Raw genomic sequence first — 20,118 nt, 5'->3', positions numbered from 1 at the left:
TCTGTAGTTTGCGGCACGTGAGCTCTCTAGTTGAGGCATGCGAGCTCAGTAGTTGTGGCACATGGGCTTAGTTGCCCCGTGGCATGTGGGATCTAAGTTCCCTGACCAGGGATCGAACCCATGTCCACTGCACTGTAAGGTGGATTCTTTACCACTGGACCCCCAGGGAAGTCCCACTCTTTGCAAATTTAACATTCCATGCATTTGAAAGCACGAACTATGTTTTGCTCAGGATATTTTCCTATTAAGAATTGTAAGCTTTTTAAAGGATAGCTTTCTGATCAAAATTATACTCTGTCCCCTGCATCGGCAGGCGGACTCTCAACCACTGCGCCACCAGGGAAGCCCTCTAATTCAATTTTTGAAAAATTTTTATTGTCTGTAAAGTGTCATATTGCATCTTAGTTTTGGTCAGTTTATAAGGGGCTGCAAAACAGTGGTGATCCCAGAAGCCATCAACATGACACGCCAATGAGGCAAATTTTGATTTTTTTTCTGGATATTATGACTTCCCAGGGACAAGCAGATATGAAAAGGCATCTTTTCTTAAAAGGTATCTGGAGGTAAAACCTACTTGGCCATGTAGATCCTAGGCCAGGTGCTCCCTTTCTCGAAGTTTTAATGTCTAGGTTTTCCTGTTTTTATCATCTTCTTATATTTTTGAAAACTGCCCACTTTGGGACAAGTTTTGACTCTTTTCATACAGTAGATTATCCCCCCTATATTAGCTTCTTTCGGCTGTGAAGTGAAAGTGTAGGAGTTTGAAATGAGCTAGAAACAGAGGAAGCAGAAACCCGTAGAAGGACTCTGTGCCATGTGGTTGAGTTTTAGAAATAATTTTGTGGCACTGTGGACTGTGGCAGTTTGTGAGCACTTCATGGGGAAAGAACCGTAATCCTTTTTGTGTGTGTGTGTGGTATGCGGGCCTCTCACTGTTGTGGCCTCTCCCGTTGCGGAGCACAGGCTCTGGACGCACAGGCTCAGCGGCCATGGCTCACGGGCCCAGCCGCTCCGCAGCATGTGGGATCCTCCCGGACCGGGGCATGAACCCATGTCCCCTGCATCGGCAGGCGGACTCTCAACCACTGTGCCACCAGGGAAGCCCAACCGTAATCCTTTTAAAAGAAAAATGCGTTCTCTGTATTTTTATACTTAATGCACACATACATCTTTACATATGTGCTTTTTTGTGTGTGGTTGGAGGGAAGTGGTCAGTAAAATCACAAAAGAAAATTTTAAAATTTCCTCTTCTTTAAAAGTCAGCTGGAACTCAAGGGAGGGAAGGAGAGGTGGGGAACAGAACAAGGTAGAGACTTTTTCAGCCACTCAGAAGTAGAGGGGTGAAGTTCAGGCCCTCTGGTGGAGAGTGGGAGCCCTACAGACCATGAAAACATCTCACTTTCTGCTGGGAGGGAAATTCACCAGAAATGAAATTTGCCCATCACTGTGTCACAGCCGTGTTTACTGAGCGGAGCTACCCCTGTCATCCTGAGCTCTCAGTGCTTTGTGAAGACTCCCTGCTCCCCCCTCTCTCTTCTCTCTCTCTCCCTGGCAGAGGAGGAAACCTGACTCTCCTGCACTTCCTGCTGGGTTTGAAAACTGCAGCAGACGATGAGCTGGTCGCTGAACTTGTGGTGAACATCCTGAAAGTGTGCCCGGACTTACTGAACAAGTACTTCAAGGAAGTGACATTTTCCTTTCTCCCAAGGGTGCAGTCCACTTGGTCCAGTAACATCAAACTGCTAAACAAGGTGAAGGCCATGGGCATTTCGAAGTCTGCTAGATGGGGTCGTGGGCGGGTGGGTGTGAGGAGTTGGTAGCGGTGAGGGGTGAGTGGCGTTCTGATAAGCTCTGCAGGGTGAGGAACTTCTTTCAGCCGTTCTTCGGGGCGTATTTTAGATGATGCTAATTTGGTGTCTTTATCCTCTAAGGACATTTGCCTTTTCACTGAGCTGAATTTTGAGGTTTATGCTTTTGAATCGGTTGAGCCAGTTTCATCTTCTTCAACCAGATTTTGCTCGAAGTGAGATCTTGATGAGTTTCGGCACAGTTGGGCTGGAATTAGTGAAATGTCTGAACTGTACAATAGTTTTTAAAGATTGCCATTTCAAGTACTTAGAACGACTTGAAATCAGCTGTGAATTGGTGGTCTGTTCAAGTGGATATGAATTAATTTCCATCTGATCATGGGTGTCAACCTCCCCTCATCTACCAAAGGAAGTGCCTGCTACAGATTCTTAGGCAGTACTGCCCGGCTCGCTTCACCTCTCTCTGTCTCTGTCTCTGTCTCTCTATCTGTCTCTGTCTCTCTCTCTGTCTCTCTCTCTCTCTCTCTCTGATTTATGGACTGCCTAATGGTGACACACCTGGGATTATTTTCTTGTGCTTTGACCTGGGCATGGGGTTACCTGTAAAACAAACTTTTATTCATATATTCCCTCATTTTCCTTGAATGCCTGTGTGTGCGGTGGTCCCAGCATGTATTTGGGTGTTCGCTTTTTTTCTTTTTATGGCCACACCACGTGGCTTGCGGGATCTTAGTTCCCTACCAGGGATCGAACCTGCACCCTTGACAGTGAAAGCGCTGAGTCCTAACCATTGGACCTCCAGGGAATTCCCTCCCAGTGTGTATTTGGGACAAGAACGAGGCACCCTGCCCCCCACTTTGGTGGCGGTATCCCTGTGGCCACCACCCCTGTCGGGAGCTGCTCTGCCACTGCTCTCCGGAGGGGCAGGGGCAGGTGCGTGGCCGTCACAGGGCAGGATGAGAGTCCTTGCTTCTCTGTCTTCTAGCCTCATGGCCCTAGAGAAATTACTTAGACTCATCGAGGTCCAGTTTTGTCATCTGTAAACATGTTTTATCTTGATATGAAGCATCCCTACCCCAAAGTGTTGTCATGAAGTGTTGAAAAGATGACGTACTTTGTTAGGTGCCTGCCAAGTGCAGTAACTGGTGAGTAGATAATCCGGTTGTGAGTTCTAGCAGTGACTTGTTTGCCATCAGAGGTTTTAAGAGGCTCCCCAGACCACAGACCAGGCTCTCCTTTGAAGGTCGCTGTCCCCAGTAACAGTCTCATGACCCGACTTGTCTCTAACAAGTGGATTTTGGGGTTAGTGTTCCAGACCTTGCTCCTCGTGGCGAGCCTTGGACCTTTATTACTGTGGTGGTTTCCCTGCAGCGGCTTTACTGTCGGGTGCCTACAGTTAGACGGACTCAGGCTTGAAAGCTAACCTCCGTCACCAGCTCATTCTCTGTTCTCCCTCCCCTAGATCTACGCCGCCCAGCCAGACATCTCCCGGGCGTTTCAGACCAGAGAGTTCATCCCGCTTCCCCGGCTCCTGGCCATGGTGATGGTGACCACCGTGCCCCTGGTGTGCAATAAGATCATGTTCGCCCAAGCACTGAACGTGAGTGGGGACCCTGCCTCCAGACTCTCTCCCGCTTGCCCCACCGGCCGTGCTGGGGACTGTGCTGAGAATACCGGCCTGCATGCATTGGTTCGTGTTTTGTCAGAGCCTCTGAGGCTTTCCATGTGTCCACTCGCCCGTGGACGGTGCCCTGGGGCCCGAGGCACGTGCCTGCCCTGCTCCAGCACAGAGCCGGGACGGCAGGACCCCTCCATGGCTCTGGGCCTTCCCAAGGGTGGGAGGGGACGTGTGCTCAGCTACAGCCTAATGTCATGTGTTAAAGTCTCACAATTTAGGAGCTCTGGTTAGGGCAGGACTGAAATTTGCCCAGCAAATCCTTTCTTTTGTGGGTTAAATGAATAGTGTTAAGTTTTCTGGGGAATATTTACTTTGAGGACCAGCTGTTGCAGGAGTTTGGGGAGGACACGTTCAAGGAAAAAACTGATGCTTTAAGTCCATGTCATTATTTATTATAAAGGTTCCCAAGTCCCATCAGAAACCACACTGTGAGGGACCCTTGCATTTTTCACCATAAATCATGGCCTTAGGTGAACAGCCATGAATTGTTGGCATACACAGGTCCTAGGCCAGCCAGCCCCTCCTCAACCCAGGTTGCCTCAAGACCCACCTGGGGGAGACCAGGTGTTCAGAGGAGTGCAGGGCCTGGGCTTTCCTCGGTGTGGGTGGAGTCCCCATCCTTCAGGCAGGCTGGGTTGTTACCTGAACACAGCAGGACCAGGGTCTGCCGTGGTGGGTCGGCTCCGGTGGTGATGGGGCAGTTACCGTAAATTGGAGAAGACTCGTTGGACTGTGCGGTGGGATTGAGCATTTCTTGATACCCATCCAGGGATTGTGCTGAGAGTGGCCAGGGGGCTGTGGGGAGGAGCTGGAGTAAAGAGGAAGAGGCCTGGGTGGGACCAGCCAGGAAGGCCTTTTGCTGTGGTTGCCAAATCGTAGAATCAAGGTGAGGACCCAGCTAGCTTGCCCGTCTGTTTTGTGAGAGACATAAGATACCTTATTCCAGGGACTTGCAAAGTAGGATTGAAAGGAAGGTGTCTTCACGGGGAGAAGATAGTTTCAATCTGGCCGGCTGCATTTACACTCCCCCTTGAGCTGACCCCGGTACATACCCCAGTCTGGGATATAAAAGGCTGTCTCGCTGCCTGTCACGCTGTTTCAGGAGAGAGGGGTTGTGCCCCTAGGGGGTGTTGCATCCGCCGGACGGGGTGGCCATGGGGCGGGGAGAGCACATGGCCTCCTCTCCTGCCGAGGCTGCCGTCCTGTGCAGGCCCAGGGCCAGCGGAGGGGAAGCCACAGCTTCGCCTTCTCGTCACTGGCGCTTTCTGAGCTGTGACAGTGTGTTCGTACAAGTGACACCAGAGACAGGTGTGTCTGGGGGGTGGACTTGGGAGTGCGTGGGTTTTTTTAATGATGTTTTTCTTGTATTCTTTACGGTGTTATGTGCAGAATTTTAATGGCGTATATTTTAGATCAGAAAGAAAAGAGTGAGCTTGTTTTAGAAACAGGAAACAAGAACGTGTTTGGAGACAGGGTCTCAGGCTGTTGACTGAGCTTTGCGCTCCAAGCTGGTGGGTGTAACACTGGTTTGGGTCCTGCCTTTGAAGTGATGATGGGGTGGGTGTGGTTATTGGTTTAAGACATTTAACGTAGCGCTGCTTTAGCGTACAACGTCCATGTAAAATGAGACGCCAGCCAGCTGGAGTGCTGGGGGCCTGGGGTGTTATTACTCTGAAGGCCCGTCAGAGAACCTTCTTGTTTCTACCTGACTGTAAAGCTGCAGCATTCCAGCTTGTGCTCCCTGGACTTCTCTGTACTTGGGAGTCACCCGCGGCTGACGGCATTGGGCTGGGCTGGGCCTGAGATCGAACGCGTCTCCCAAGTGCCCAGGAGACATCCTTGCTGCCGCTGGCCCAGGGACATACTGCCACCGGCCGGGGCCTAGCCTTTCCCCCTTTGTGGTAATAGCACAGGTTCTTGAACCTCTTCAGCGAGTGAGGATTTTGAAGGCCCTCCTGGCTGTCTGAATCCAGGTAGCGAGTCTGCATGTGGGAGGCCTGGGGTGGAGGCTGTGCGCCTAGAGGTGGATGGCCGGACTCGGGTGCCTGGTGCCCTTGCCCATCATCTCTCCACCTGACGATAAGTGGAGAGGCCGGTCAGGTGCCGGTGGGATCTCGGCTGTTGTCGAGGCAGGTAATCCGTGGAGCCGAGTGGTGGTCAGGGAAGACTTTACCAAAAACAGACTGTGGAACAGCAGTTAAGAATAACCATCGGACGCCACCTTTAGTAACTGTGCTCCCGGCACCTGCTGAGGTCACATCTGCAGGAGGTGAAGCGGGCAGGGTCCCCAGGCCACCTCTGCACAGCGCAGAGGTCCGGCAGGCTCCTGGGGAGGGCCAGGGCCTGGGCACTCCGTGTCCACCAGTGCGGCCCGAAGACACTTGTGGATTTACCTCTTTTTCTTCCCAGCTGGACAGCAAATCAGTGAAACACACAGCTTTGTCCCTTATTTCCGTCATTTTGGAGAGAGCCTTAAAGACCATTGACTACTGCCGGAATAAAGGGGCCTGGCAGGAGTCAGGCGTGTACACGGCCGCGATGATGGAGGACTTTGTGCGGCTCTTCAGAGAAGCCCTGAGCAAGGTAGGCCCGGGAGCCAGGCTTGGGCTGTGCTTACAGGGGTCACAGGCAAGCACACCAGGGGGAAGAGGCGAGCTTGGGGGCCCAGAGGGCGGGTGCGAAGTGAAGGGAAGGGGTTGGGGCGCTCCTGGGACTCAGGTCTCATAAGGACTGGGGCTGCAGTGATGGGTGGCCTGCTCCTTCCTCCCTGGGGCTCGGTCTGGTGAGCAGGGAGGCCACGCGTCCGCAGACTGGGTAGCTGCCCGGAAGAGCCAAGGGCTTGCTGGGCTGGGTACCCCCAGCCGGACGTGGGGATGAGTTTCTTGGTTCCCAGGTTCTGGCTCCGGTGAACAAGTCTTCAGGGGTTTGTTTTAATGATTGGTGCTGTGTTTTCACCAAATTCTTACAGTGTTCAGTTCTGGGAATTATACCCCAAACCAGAGCTCCCAGAGGCTGGGACCTCTTTCGGTCACACACACACACACACACACTTGTACATGCTGGCCCCTCTCCTCTGTTCTTTGCTTCTCCTTGTTAGTAGGTTCAGTTCATTTGTTTCTCTTCCTTTTAAGGGTGACTGATGTTTTGTTTCTTTGTTTTCCCTTTTAGATTTTACCAGATCTGAACGCCATCGTGTGGGTCTGGCAGTCACTTAGGAAGCAGGAGACAGAACAGGATGACGAGAAAGCAAAGAAAAGGGGCAACAAGACCCCTGCTACCTGCATGGCTCCCCAGAGCGGTGAGGGGCCTCTTCTGTTTGCAGATACCACTGACACAGGCAGCCTGGGAGCCTCCTGTCCAGAGGGGCTGATCTAGAGGGACTTGTGAAGGCCTCTCTGGCTCTGAATGAATCCTGTGTCCTTCTTTGCTTAGGGAGAAGGATGAGCATGGCATTGTACATTGAGTTTTTTTGTGTTTTGTTTTTGTACATTGAGTTTTAACATCTGTTAGAAATGTGCCCAAGATTTATGCAAGCACTGTGTCTCTCTAAAAACTTGTATGATGAGTGCGATGGGCTCTGGCCTTTCCGTGAGGGAGGAGGCCTCTCTTTTGTTCTGCGGATAGCGGTGGGCTACATGGTCCCCCTGGAAACAAGATGTGTTGACTCAGACCTTGTCACTGGTGAAGCGGTGGGCTTCACGTCTTATACCTCTGTCCTGTTTCATCCTTGCGCGGCCCTGTAGGGGTAGGCACTGCTGCGTGTCCCCATTTTTCAGACGAGGACGCTGAAGCACAGAGAGACAGAGTAGCTTCACCCTGTCCGAGTTCACAGCTGTGAAATCGGGATTTAGACCCAGCCTGTTTGAACAGCTTTGACTTTTACCACGTTGACTCCTTCAATCTCGCTCCATGGGGATCTGTCTGCAGCCTCAGTGTTCCACATGCAGTTGACCGTGTTGGGTCACGGGTGGTTCGATCGCGCACTGATTGAGGACAGAGAATAAGCGTGTTTCCTGATTCAAGCTGTTTAATTCTGGTTCAGATGATGCAGAAACCGTTCTTCTGAAAGCCGCCCTGCTCCAGGTCATCTGCCTCTACCAGAAGGTGGTCCCGCACGTGGTCATGCAGTACAACTTTGACTTCAGCAAGCTCCTGAAAGGTGCATCTCGAGGGACGGTGGGCGCCCCTCCGCTGGTCCTGCCAGTGGGGGCGAAGGAAGGAAGTGTGGATAACCTGGAGCAGAGGCTCCGGCGCCGAGGACTGGGAAGGCTGCTGGGCATTGTGGCCGGCGTGTGTGATCCACCAGCCTGGCTGTTTTCATCTGGACCAATGTGTTTTAAATAGCTGGTCTTCCTTAAGGAGATATCAGCTGAACACTTGGCAGCCTCAAGAGAGAAGGGGGAAGCCAGCCAGGCTGAGTTGCCTGCCGTGGGTGATAGACAGATGAGATTATGTGATGTTAATTCTAAAGCCTCTTTGCAAAGGAAGAGGGGTGCAGAAATGAGAGCCCCTTAGAAGGAGGTCCCGTTCACACACAGGCACTTCTGACATGGTTACTCGTATTTTACCCAGTGAAGTTCAAACCGCATCTTGTAAAAGTAACGTTATGCTTGTCTGGCCATGTTTCCTTGATGGAAAAGTTTGTCTAATAAAACTGACTTTGTAATTGGGCCTACGGAGGAAGACTTGCGGAAATAGCATTCTTGGAATTTATATAAGCTGCTGAAATAATCCTATTCAAAAAGCTGTAGTTAACTTTTTGGTGGTTTAAAGGCAAAAAGTTCTCTTGCTGTGAGAATATGAGATTTACTATAAAGTGGCCATTTAACATGTGGTACCACGTCCTTCCCGAGCAAAGGATTAACCCAGAAATCAGGCCAGAGGCTGAGGACCCTGTCTGAGACCCAGGCGGCCGTAGGCTGTGCACAAGATGCTTGCCGTCTAGGGAGCAAGGCCTGTGCCCCGCACCAGGGGTCACGCTCACGGAAGACTGTACCTGGAGGCCAGTGTGCACTGGGGGCTTTGAGATGTAGGAAGAGGTCAGTGTGGGCCGAGTGCAGGGAAGGGCATGCAGCACCCCCACTCTTTGGTGAAGGATTTGGATAGACCTTGGGACGGGGGAGAAGTGTCAGTGAGGTGTGTGGGCAGGAGAGTGGGCACAGCCTGTGTGAGGGTGGCCGCGGGACAAGGATGGGCGGAGCCCCCACGTCTTCTGCCTAGTTCTCTGGAAAGTTCCCTGTCCCGTCCTCGTGGCCAGGGCGGCAGTAGCTGGGCCCCCGCGCCCGCCCCCCACCCCCGGACGTCTCGTCTGTCTTCCTCTTTCCCACCCACAGGCGTCATCTCAGAGGAGGGCCTGCGTGAGGAGGTGCCTGTCACCCTGCAGCACCTTGTTCTCAAGGTGGCCCTGGCACTGCCCGCCAGCAAGTTTCTGTGGTTAAAGGCCCAGGTAGGAGGCCGTGACCCTGCCTTTGTTGTTAGCTCACCTGCAGGCTTGTTGGCTTTCTGGCCTGGGAATTTCTAGCTGCATCAGAACCCTGACTGCTGGTTGCGAAGGAAGACGTTGACGGTTCTCCTTTTAGAGAGAAGCCTCTAGAGCGGAGGCCAGGTCCTGATCTGTGAACCAGGAATCTCTTTGCTTTGCAAAGTAAGGTGCTTAGCTATCCTTACTGAAAATGTATCATTGCTGGGTGTTGGGAGTTTTTTTTTTACTTTTTTTCCCTTGACTCTTTTACATTCTTCTTGTCCTTTAAAAACCCTTTTGGAAATAAACAAAATACATTTCCTTCTCCTTTGTCCTCATCCTGGAAGGACTTAAGACAGAGATGGGAATAGACACCAAGCCACGAGAGAGTTGAGGCTGGTGGAAAAATCAGTAAAGATTGCTGGCGTTGTTTTCTGTGTCTTTGATAACGTCTTCTAGGATTTCTGGAGAACATAATGTTGAATCGTAAAGGGAAATCAAGATGTAACAGATATTTACCTCTGTATTTAAACACAGGACGCCATGTCACTTCTATCCAAAGAGGGAAAATGACCAGGCCAAATTAAGCCTTGTCTGAGTGTGTTTCTGAGTAGCTCAGATGACTTGTTTTAATGACTAAACGTCTTCTTTGAGTTCTTGTATGGAGCCAGTAGTGCGGAAACGTACCCTGGCACTTTCAGAGGTGATATTTCCAGAAGGGTGGAAGGACACCGTGGCACTGGGATCTCTGTGTTCCCCTAAGTCCTCTTTCCGAGGTTCACCTGCCTCATAGTTGAGGATGGTTCTCACTGAGAACGTACCGAATGCCAGGCTTGGCACGAGTGTGCTATGTGTCATCTCACTTATCACCACTTACAGACGAGACAGCTGGGGCGCAGACTGGTTAGGAGACTTACGGGGGGTCCCGGCCGTAAGTAGGGGATCCAGGATTGGACCCAGGCAGCGTTGCCCAGACCCTGCTCTCAACTTGACAACCCCCGTGAGGTCGCTGCCAGGACCCCAGTGAGATGACGGATGAGTCTGGGGTGTTTAGTTTTTTACCCCAGCTGAACTGGGCCATTGGGGGTCTTGACGATTTAGTTGGAAAGGGAACAGAGGCCTCTTACCTTGAAAGAACTGGTATTAACATATTAGTTTATATCCCATGCTTCATTTTTTGCTCATAAGATGGGTCTGCTGGGCTTTGGGAACAGTAGCCCTCATGTGCTCAGATCAGGGCTGCGGGGACGCTCCAGGGAGACACAGATGCATCAGAGTCTGGGCTGGGAATCTGGAGCTCCATGTGTTCAAAGCCCAGAAGCCTTTGTTAAGAGGCTTGCTTACGTGTAAGGAACCGATTATATCCGCGCCGGCATCTTGCTGAAATGCAGCAAGCGTGGCGTTGGACGGAGTCAGGCAGCCCTGGGTGGTGTGTTTTCCCGCCAGCCACCCGCCGCCAGCCAGTGCTGTGTCTGCGCCAGGGCTCCTGGGCTTGAGTTCCACCTCGGTCATTAAACGGCCATTACCTCCTTGTGCCTCAGTGTCTGCACATGTGAAATGGGGGTGACGGTTGTCCCCGCCGCAGGCTTGTTGGGAGGACAAAGTGAGTCAGTGTATGTAAAGCACCTGAAGGGCCCCCGTGCTTCCTGCTGTGACTGTTGTTAACTACAGCTGCTTTCGGGGGTGTGGGAGGAGCTCCTAACTCCTGAGGTTCCTCGTGTATAGCATCCCGGCAGGCTTGCCGAGTGGTGGTTAAAATGAGATGAGATGAGAGGCCGGGGAGAACACTGGGCATGCAGTACCTGTTCGCTCAGCAAGCATTGGCCTTTGTTACATTTATAATATTCTGTTGTTCGAACTCCAGGAAGGCCCAGATGCAGAAATTATTGGAGGAAAGCGATCCGTGTTTTACTTACTGATGAAGATGTTTGTGACCAGTAGCCATTCGCATCTCAAGTCATCAACCAAACTTCTGATCGTGAAGGTGAGCCTTTCTACCAGTTCCTAGTTCTAGAAGCGTTTTGTACAATCTTGCGTATAGTAGATGCTTAGTCAACAGTTGTGGAATTAAGGCTGTATTAAGACTGTGACAATTTAAAAACAGAAGGCTTTACGGCAGTTTTAATGTCTTCTGTCTTAACCTGGCTGTGTTCCCAAGAGGCGACCTGGTGAAATGGGAAAAGCGGGCACTTTGAAGTCCTGTTCCAAGATTTGAGTCCTGGTTCTGCCGTTCCTGGGTGGCACCGGACAAATTGCTTAACCTCTCTGAACTTAGTTTTTTCGTGGTGAACGGGAATAACAGAACCGTAGGATTGCAAGGGAGATTACGTGTGATCAAATAGTAGGCCATGCCTGGCACATTCTAGACTCAGTAAACATTAGGTTTAGGCCCTCTAGGGAACAATTTAATAGGCGATGCCTCTTCCCTCAGCTCCAGACTCGGCCTCCTCCAGGGCCCTGGCGATTGACCGCAGCCGTCACCCACAGCACAGGTGTCGCCAGAGTCAGTGGAAGGGAATGAGGAGTTTGTCGGCGTCTCTTCTTTCTTACACTTGAACTCATCTTCCAGGGCTACGTCAGGTCTTGCTGCAGCGCTAGGAAATCTAGTTCCTTGGTTCCACTGGGCAGCAGACATCCTGGTCAGGGCCGGGGCCGGGCGGGTTGCTAGAAAAATCACATTCATTGTATTTAGGGTACAGAGATTTTACCTTTGAAGTGCCAGTGGTCTTGCCACCCTTCAACCTCGCCTGAGCTGCTTGGAGGACGCGAAAGTCTAGGTCGTGACCTCTGCGAGGTTGTGCAGGTGTGATTTCATGATCACTCCCTGCATGTGGGTGGAATGGCACGTCAGGCTCTCCCTCGGAGCACTCTGTGCAGGGCTCGTGCCGAGGGGCTGCTGAGACCCCGAGTTTTGTCGTCGGGCCATTTGGGGATGTCATTTAAGCAAGTCCTGCCTCGTAACAAGTTTTGCTCCCTTAGAACAGAAGTAAGGTGGTGCTTCTGGCCCAGGCCTGGGTCTTGAGAAGCCACGTTGAGATGATTCGGCCTGTCTGGGTCACTGTCTTGGAGAATTTCATGCAGGCTGAGGGTTGAGTGGCTGGGAGGAGTCAAGTCCCAGGTTGAAAAGCAGACTTTCAAGTAGCAGCGGGATATTTTCCCTTTTTATTATTTAGGAGCTGAAGGAGAGGAATAAGCAGCAGTGAGACGAGGGGCTGTGTTCTCCTTGATCGAGCCCAGAGCGACCTCTTTTCCTCGTTTCCCTCAACAGTGGGGGTTGTTCTGAAGCGTAGCTTTTAGGATAAAACTGGATGGAACTTTTACCCCCTCTGTGCTCCGTGGGTCTCAGAGGACCCACGGAAAGCGGGTTCTTCCCTGATTTTTCAGATCCTGCGGGACACAGGGGTGTTTGAGCACACCTGGCAGGAGCTGGAGCTGTGGCTGGAACACCTGGATGGCACCGAGCAGGAGAACAAGGAGGCCGTGATTCAGTTTTTGGAACGCGTGAGCACGTATTTCCCACGTAAAGAGAGCACGTTCAGGACGGCGTACTAAGTGACCCTCAGTATGGTTAAGGCGTTTCTGATGTGCCAGAGCCCAGAGGCCTCTCCTCCTGACTCACGTCCTAATTCTTGCTGAGATGTCAGAACGATTTAGTTTTAGAATCTGTAAAATGGGACTATATCACTGTGCGCTGTTAACTTCCTTTTGGGCGTTTGGTTTTGTAGGAGGGATTAGTGGTACACTAAGAGCGGTATTAAAAGCAATAGTCTGATGTGAAAAGGAGATACTTTTTAAAAATCTACAACAAAAAGTTTTTTTAAAAAAACTTTGCAGAAAAACGATTGTTCTCTGAAGGCCTGTTAAGATTTTTGCTCTTCCCTTTATTTTACTTGCGACATTTGGGGGCGTTTTTCATTTCACGTGTGACCATCTAAATATTTCCCACGTGACTCTTTAATGCTCAGGTTCTCCTGACATTGGTGGCGAATCCCTATTCGTACATGGACAAAGCGTCTGACTTTGTCCAGGAAGCCAGCGCCCTGCAGGCCTCCGTGACGCGGCAGGACGCCGATGACGTCAGCGTTCCCATCTCCCACATTGACGGTGGGTGCTGCTCCCTGCACTCCGTGGGCTTCTGAAGAACCAGCCACGGTGGTGTATTAGAGACAAAACAGAATTGCACTGAAGCCTTGTGCAGAGGGCAGACACCCCATTTCTTTGCGTCAGAGATCAGCTGCCTCTGGAATTGGAAATCCCCTTATTTGTTTATGTAACAGGAAGTAGGTGCAGGGCTTATTTGCTGCGTTGTTTTTATTTGTGCAGTGTTTACTCTGTGCCAGGTGATGCTCTAAGCTCTTAATAAATCCTAACTCATGTAACCTCATAAACAACCCCAAGTTGGGGAGGGGTGGGTTATCCTCATTTTATGTATTGACAAGGCAGCTGGGGCACAGAGAGGTTAAGCAATCTGCTCAGCCTCACACAGCGAGGATGTAGCAAAGTCAGGATTTGACTTCAGACACTCTGGCCCTAGTCTGTGCGTCAAGCCTTATGCTCTGTGGCTTCTCAGATTTTGGCTTATTTCCATGACTATCCAGGTTAAAGTTTCCGGGCTTCTCAGTGTCACGCGAGGAAACTTCAACCTGTTACTACCTGAGCTGGATAGTCCTGCATTTTGTCTGGCAGAGGTCTTAAGATTTTATAGATAATGCCCTTATTTGTTTAGAATCAAACATTACACTAAACATTTTCCCGCAAGAGAAGTTTAGCTTTTGTTTTTTCCTCTTTTTGCAAACGTTCTCTCGCTTGCCCTACCTGTGGGATTCTTGCAGTAGACTCCTTTGCCACCTCTTGCCTGGCCCTGATTCCCATCTTTCTGCCTCAGATGTTCTCGACATGGTGGATGTCCTGGTGGAGGGCAGCGAAGGCTTGGATGAGGAGGTTGGATTCTTACTGAATGAAGACATGGTCGTGCTCACATTCCCGTTCAGTGCTGTGGTCCCCGCTGCCCTGGAAGCCAGGAATAAGTTGCTCCTTGGAACAGAAAGTGAAGCAGGTACCTGTGTGTAGTGAGAATGTTATGGCTGCATCAGGCCAGCTGGGCCTCTGTGGGGTAGGAGGTGGGATTCCGAGGGCTTTGGAAATAATTGCTGAAAACCCAAGGCAGCAGGGGTTCAGACCCACCAAAGTGATAGCTGCACAGCTGGTAGAGCTAAGCGTACAGGGGTAGGAATCTAGAGGCTGGCTAGGCTGTTGGGAAATGGGTCGTTTGACGGATGAGTCTGAAATAATGTGTTTGCATGGCTGCACAGACACCTGCTGTAACACCGGTATTTTCTCTTCAGTATTTATTCTTGATACCTTGATGCTGAGGTACAAGTCCTTCGTCCTTACTGGGTATCCAGGCAACACAGACCCAAGAGAGCACTCACAGACCACAGTGGTGTAATTAGTCAGGATCGCTCAGGCTTTGCTGCAGTAACACATACGCCACAATGCGTCAGTGGTTTAAGGAACAAAGGTCTCTCTCTCGACCGTGTCATGGTCCAGGACAGGTCAGGTGCTCTCCTGGGTGGCTGTTGTCCAGGAGGTAGCTCAGGGATCCTGGCTGCTCCCATCCTGTAGCTGTGCCATCTCAACATGTGGCTTCCAAGGTCACTGTGGAAGGGGAAGAGAGAGTGGACAGTCAAGCAGAGGTGTTCTGGCCAGGCCTGGAAGTGGCTAAGCGAGTCGTGTGGTCCCAGCCTAACTGCAAGGGAGGCTTGTGTGCCAAGGAAGTGGAAATGGATTGGTTTGCACCAAGCAAGTCCCTGTCCCGGGTGGCCCTGGCCTCACCTCTTCCGTGCCTGGGTCTCCACTTCTGGGCCTCAGCAGCTGATGTCTGACTGTGTGCTGTATGTATAATAACAGTCTGGCGTGGTCTGCAGTGGTAGCATCTGCCTTCCAGCATGGTTGTGTGATCGCTGGCGGAATGGTTATGACTCTTTCTGGGTCTTGAATATGGGTGGGAGTTGGTGTTATTGATGGGTCACAGAAGGGCGGTCCCAGCAAGCCTCTCCCTGCTGTGTCTCCCTCCTTTGCAGGAGAAAGCATCGTGGCGTATCTGACAGGGGTGTTGACGGACCTCCTCCACACCCAGAGAGACCCGCTGGCTCTGTGTCTCCTGCTTCAGTCTTATGACAAGTTGGAGCCTCCGCTCCCACCTTGCTGCCGTCAGCTGTCCAGGTTCAACAGATACTACAGCCTCTGGATCCCGGAGCCAGCCCGAGAGGCCTTGGTGAGCTGCGTCCAACCACCACTCCTGCGTAAACCTAGAAACCCCCGGAGGTTCCTCCCTGTGGGCCGCAGTGGGCTGTACCCCAGCTGTGTAGCTTTCACAGCTTAACAGGGTGAATGCTCTTCACCTTCTCGTCTCCCCAGAGTAGGAGAGGAAGGCACGTGGTATCTCTGCCGCTCAGCTAATGTGACGAGACCCCGAGGGGCTCCGCGATGCAGCGGAACTGAATTCGCTGCCGGCTGCACGTTTGGGCTTTGAGGCTGGGGTTGGGGGCGGGATCTCCTTCTCCTCCCTTCCGGAGTGGTCTGTGCGCCCTCGCCTCACGGCCCTCGTCTGCACACCTCAGTGGCCCCTAGACTTGGCACGCTCAGCGGTTAGACCTGAAGGCCGCTAGCAGGCTATGTTCTGCTAGACGGGAAAGTGAAAAAAGAAAGAAATGGTTTTCTCCTGGTGGGGACTGCATTCTTAAAAGGGATGCCGCAGGTCTGGCTCTGATGCAGCGTGCTTAGGATTGCTGGGTGGAGCAAGAAATTCACTCTGTGTTGTGTGCTTTTGTGTGTTCGCTCAGTTGTGGCGGCGCTTGAAAAAGCAGGCGGCTAAGGAGGACCTCTTCCTCTTAAGAACTTGGTAGCAGGAGCCTGTGTTGATTGCATGTTCACGGTTTGTGAGGGCCTCATCCCTAGGTGCATCACATGTATTTTACGCCATTTAATCCTCACAACCCAGAGAGGGGTCTGGACTTAACTATCCTCCTTGTACACATGGGGAAACTGAGGTTCAGAGCAGTTCCGCCCCCAGGCAGTGGTAGACTCAGGATCCAGGCAGGCCTCTGGGCTCCAGAGCCCGGGCCCATCACGGCTATCGCCGCCTTCCCCACCTGACAGGCCATGGTCAGGAGGTGGTCAGAGCCACACAGCAGCTTCCGTGGGTGTTAGCAGTCCGTGCTGTGCTGCACGGCGCTCCAGGTGTAGGCGTCCACTCCGTGGAGTCCGGCACTCGGCGGTTCTCACCCGTGAGGGCGCGTCAGGATCCCCCAGACGCTCATTCAGACGTGGTCGCTGGCCGTGTGATTCAGCAGGTCTGGGGCGGGCCCGGGAATGTGCATTTCTAACAAGTTCCCGGATCATGCTGTTGCTGGTCCAGGGTCGAGCCCCACTGCGTTTCGGGGCACCATGCGGCCTAGTTGTACTGGCCTTAGGAAACAGTGTTTGGAGTTATAACAAGAAAAGCCATGTGAGGTGAATAAAGAAGGCAGTTTGGGAACTAAGTTAGAAGAAATGACCCACTTGGAGACGGAATGACTTCAGGAACGTATCTTCCGTCCGGCCATGTCCTCTCATCCTCCCGTCCTCCCGGGGGAGGCCTTTGAAAGGCATGCAGCTCACCCAGCCGGCTCCTTCCCAGGGTGGCATTTCCCAGTTTCCAGGGATTAATAACAGTGACTCCTGTGAGTAAAATCCTGTCTCTGTGCCGCGTGACCTCTGTTCTCCAGGGCGTGTAAATACCTCCCCGGCTCAGTGCCCTCACGTGGACGCATGCTAGGAAAATACGTGTAACTGAGCGTGTTGGGACTTGACTTGAATAAAATGCCACAGGGTCACATAGATTTAGTATCAGTAGGTGATTTTTGTGAAACGTCCCTCTGTGTGCGTGTCGCCCTGTCCCTGTTTTAGCACCCTGTGCCCTTTGCCCCGGTGCCGATCTGTCTTTTCTCTTTCCTCCCCTGCTGTCTCCCAGGCGCTGCAGACGTTGGGCAGCCCTGCTCCGCCGGACCCCCCAGCCTCCTCTTTCAGTGCCCTGCTGCAGATGGCCTACACGGGCCAGGGCCAAGGTCAGGGCCAGGGCCCGGGCACATTCCCGCTCCTGGACGAGGGGGTCCAGGGGCGGCTGCGGGCTGCCCTCCTGCACCTCCCTACGCACCAGGCGCTGCGCTCCGCCAGACACCTGCTGCTGTACCTCAAGAGCACCGTGGAGAACTTTGGCCAGGTCAGCGCTGCCCCCGCTCCCTGGCTTCACCACCTGCAGAGAGTGTGGCCTTCTGTCGGTCGGGTCCACGCTGAGTGACGGTGTGGATGGAGGCCTGGGGCCCCACCGTCGCCCCGTTTGTCCGCACACGGGGAGGGCAGTGGCCAGCGTGCAGGGCCCCGAGCGGGCCGCGGTTTGGGAGCCTTGGCTCCGGGTGCTGTGCCCTCTCCCTGGAGCAGAGGCACAGACCTCAGACTGGGAGCCACGCGCAGCTGAACGTGGTCACTGGGGCAGCTGAGGCCGGGCGGGGCCCTTCCCACGGCTGAGCGGGTCCGCGGCACGACCAGGCGTCCCCTCTGCCTTTATAAGTTTTAATTCGGCGGCTCATTGTTGGGCCTTCTGTCCCTGAGGTGGTTTACAGATTTATGGTTTAGGTTTGTTGCTGTTGTTGTTTTAATATTTATTTATTTGGCTGCTTCGGGTCTTAGTTGCCGCACGCGGGATCTTTTTTACTTGCGGCAGATGGAACTCTTAGGTGCGGCATGTGGGATCTAGTTCCCTGACCAGGGATTGTACCCGGCACCCCTGCACTGGGAGTGCAGAGTCTTAGCCACTGGACCACGAGGGAAGTCCCTTAGTTTAGGTTCTGAGGTGGGCTTTTCCCCCTCATCTTGGTCAAAATAAATCTGTGTGTTTCGTCAAGATTTAGGAGGACATGTCTTGTTAAGAAGTGACTTTGAGGGCTTCCCTGGTGGCGCAGTGGTTAAGAATCCGCCTGCCAGTGCACGGGACACGGGTTTGAGCCCTGGTCCGGGAAGATCCCACGTGCCGCAGAGCAACTAAGCCTTCGTGCCACAACTACTGAGCCTGCGCTCTAGAGCCTGCGAGCCACAACTACTGAGCCCACGTGCCACACCTACTGAACCCATGTGCCACAACTACTGAGCCCACGCGCCTAGAGCCCGTGCTCCGCAACAAGAGAAGCCAGCACAATGAGAAGCCCGCGCACTGCAACAAAGAGTAGCCCTTGCTCGCCGCGACTAGAGAAAGCCCATGCGCAGCAATGGAGGCCGAACGCAGCCAAAAATAAATAAATAAATTTTAGAAACTTTTATAAGAAAAAAAGAAAAAGAAATGACTTTGAGGTTGTTTGCAGTTTACCGGGAGTTTCCATTTAAGCCTGCTTCCCTCCTTGATTCTTGTTTCTGGCAACTCTCCCCTTCTGGCCCTGGGGGGACGCGGCAGTCAGTGTTCTGGTGACTGTCAGCCCTTCCTGGGCCTGAGGGTCGTGTGTGTCTGGTCCTCACAGCTGGGCAGGAGGACGGGGCCTCCCCTGCTGCAGTTCCTCCTGGACCTCCTCAGGCACCTGGTCATCCACTGTCAGCAGGTGGACGCCCAGAACCAGCAGAAGTGCCAGGCCGCCCAGGCTGAGTCTGACCTCTTTTTGGACGTGGAGTCCATGGCCTCGCTGGAGTTGGCCGATGACAAGGTACCGCCGCCCTTCCTCCCTGGGTCTCCTTCTGGTTCGCCTTTTCCTGTGAGGTCACAGTCACTGGCTTTCCCTCCATTCTGGTTAAAAGCAAGTACGTGTTCACTGCAGGGAAGTAGGGAGGTGCAGAGAACTCCAAAGGAGGCCCTAAGCACCATCCCCCGCCCACCCCAAGAGAAGCACTGTTTACTTGGGGCGTTCATCTTTCCAGGCACTTCTCTGCTCACACTTGCCCTGCTGCGAGCACTTTCCCTCCCACTGTGCCGTGAGCGTCCTGAGAACTCGGACTGCGTATTTTCCTCTTAAAGGGTTGCAACCTGTGTTGAGCGAAGGCTGGGCAGTGGGTGGGGCCCTTCCTCGTGAACACACACAGCGACCACACTGCCTGGGGAAGAGTGAGCCTTCCTCTCCTGCTGGCAGTCTCGTGAGTCAGCTTTTGAACTGGGGCCAGGCCGAATCTTTCTCACCATTTGCCGTTTGACCCGTTGTACTGGGTTTGGGTGCAGGCGTGTTCCTCAGTTCACAGTCGAACGCATGGCTCCCTTCCTTTGATCTCCAGGCGGGCTTTCTTGGGGGGGCATTTGTTGGTGCAAGACCACCTGTTAGCCAGTCGTTGGGCAAAGCACTCCTGATGTGTGCTTTTCTGTTTTTCTTTCTGTTTGGGAAAGCTCAGTTGGAAAGTGTGGTAGGCTCCTCTTTCCTTCCTGAAGAGTAAATAAGGAAAAAAATTTATTTCTGTCCCCGGGGACTGGGTGACTTCATTGACTAGGAATCGCGTTCAGCGAGGCTGCGTGAAGCCATCATCTAATCCAGCAGGGTGCACTCAGCTGCTCTCTGCTCAGTGGTTTACACTAGTCTTGGGGTCAGAGCTAGTTCCTCAGGGGGGTCACTCGAGGCCCAGCCTCCTTCTGGAAGTGGACGCAGTTTCACCTTCAGTTCCGGATCGTTTAACCCCTACCCATCTTCCCCAGCCACAGAGCCTCTCCGAAGCCAGGGTAGCCCTGCCCTGGTGGTCGGGTGGTACCCACGTCCCTCAACCAGATTTATTTAGGAGGGCAGGGCTGCTAGGGAGAAACCAGGAGACAGTTGATCGTCATCCCATTTTGGCATTTCTACGTGGCCCGGCCCTGCCTGAGTGACTGGGGAGAGCAGTTTTACTGCACGGTAAACTCATTCAGGCTGCGTTCGTCAGCTTCCTGCTGGTCTGGGGGTCACTGACCGAGTCACAGTCCAGGCCCTGTCGTTGTACAGGGGAAGAGGTGCGTTATGATGGGGTAAGAGCTTTGGGCTTGGGTTGGGGTGCTGCAGGCACCCCTGAGAGGGGCACTGGGACTTGGGCTTGAGGGTGGAGTGGCTTAGGAAAGCTGCTTTCTGCTCTCCGTCCTCCTCAGTGGCAGCTGCTGGCAGAGCCGTGGGTGAGGCCTGTGCCCTGTCACTGTG

The 20,118-nt window shown here is 52.9% G+C and overlaps 1 protein-coding gene across 3 annotated transcripts in view; it reads left to right on the top strand.

The window, feature by feature from the left end:
• The window catches only part of URB1 (URB1 ribosome biogenesis factor), a 64,906-nt gene that overhangs the window by 17,431 nt on the left and 27,357 nt on the right, over positions 1 to 20,118 (top strand). For 2 of the 3 annotated variants that reach the window (XM_024758243.1, XM_024758242.1), the window contains exons 9-21: positions 1,556 to 1,751; positions 3,271 to 3,408; positions 5,896 to 6,069; positions 6,655 to 6,784; positions 7,529 to 7,645; positions 8,820 to 8,932; positions 10,812 to 10,931; positions 12,332 to 12,448; positions 12,913 to 13,051; positions 13,833 to 14,003; positions 15,031 to 15,224; positions 16,962 to 17,210; positions 18,499 to 18,678. In XM_024758243.1, coding sequence (XP_024614011.1) covers positions 1,556 to 1,751; positions 3,271 to 3,408; positions 5,896 to 6,069; positions 6,655 to 6,784; positions 7,529 to 7,645; positions 8,820 to 8,932; positions 10,812 to 10,931; positions 12,332 to 12,448; positions 12,913 to 13,051; positions 13,833 to 14,003; positions 15,031 to 15,224; positions 16,962 to 17,210; positions 18,499 to 18,678 — 2,038 coding nt within the window. The remainder of the gene's footprint in view (positions 1 to 1,555; positions 1,752 to 3,270; positions 3,409 to 5,895; positions 6,070 to 6,654; positions 6,785 to 7,528; positions 7,646 to 8,819; positions 8,933 to 10,811; positions 10,932 to 12,331; positions 12,449 to 12,912; positions 13,052 to 13,832; positions 14,004 to 15,030; positions 15,225 to 16,961; positions 17,211 to 18,498; positions 18,679 to 20,118) is intronic. The other variant, XM_024758244.1, reaches the window with a different exon arrangement.

Source organism: Neophocaena asiaeorientalis, unplaced genomic scaffold (genome assembly GCF_003031525.2).
Source record: "Neophocaena asiaeorientalis asiaeorientalis breed wild unplaced genomic scaffold, Neophocaena_asiaeorientalis_V1.1 scaffold45, whole genome shotgun sequence".
NCBI lineage: Eukaryota > Metazoa > Chordata > Mammalia > Artiodactyla > Phocoenidae > Neophocaena > Neophocaena asiaeorientalis.
This window is presented reverse-complemented; position numbering and strand designations above follow the sequence as displayed.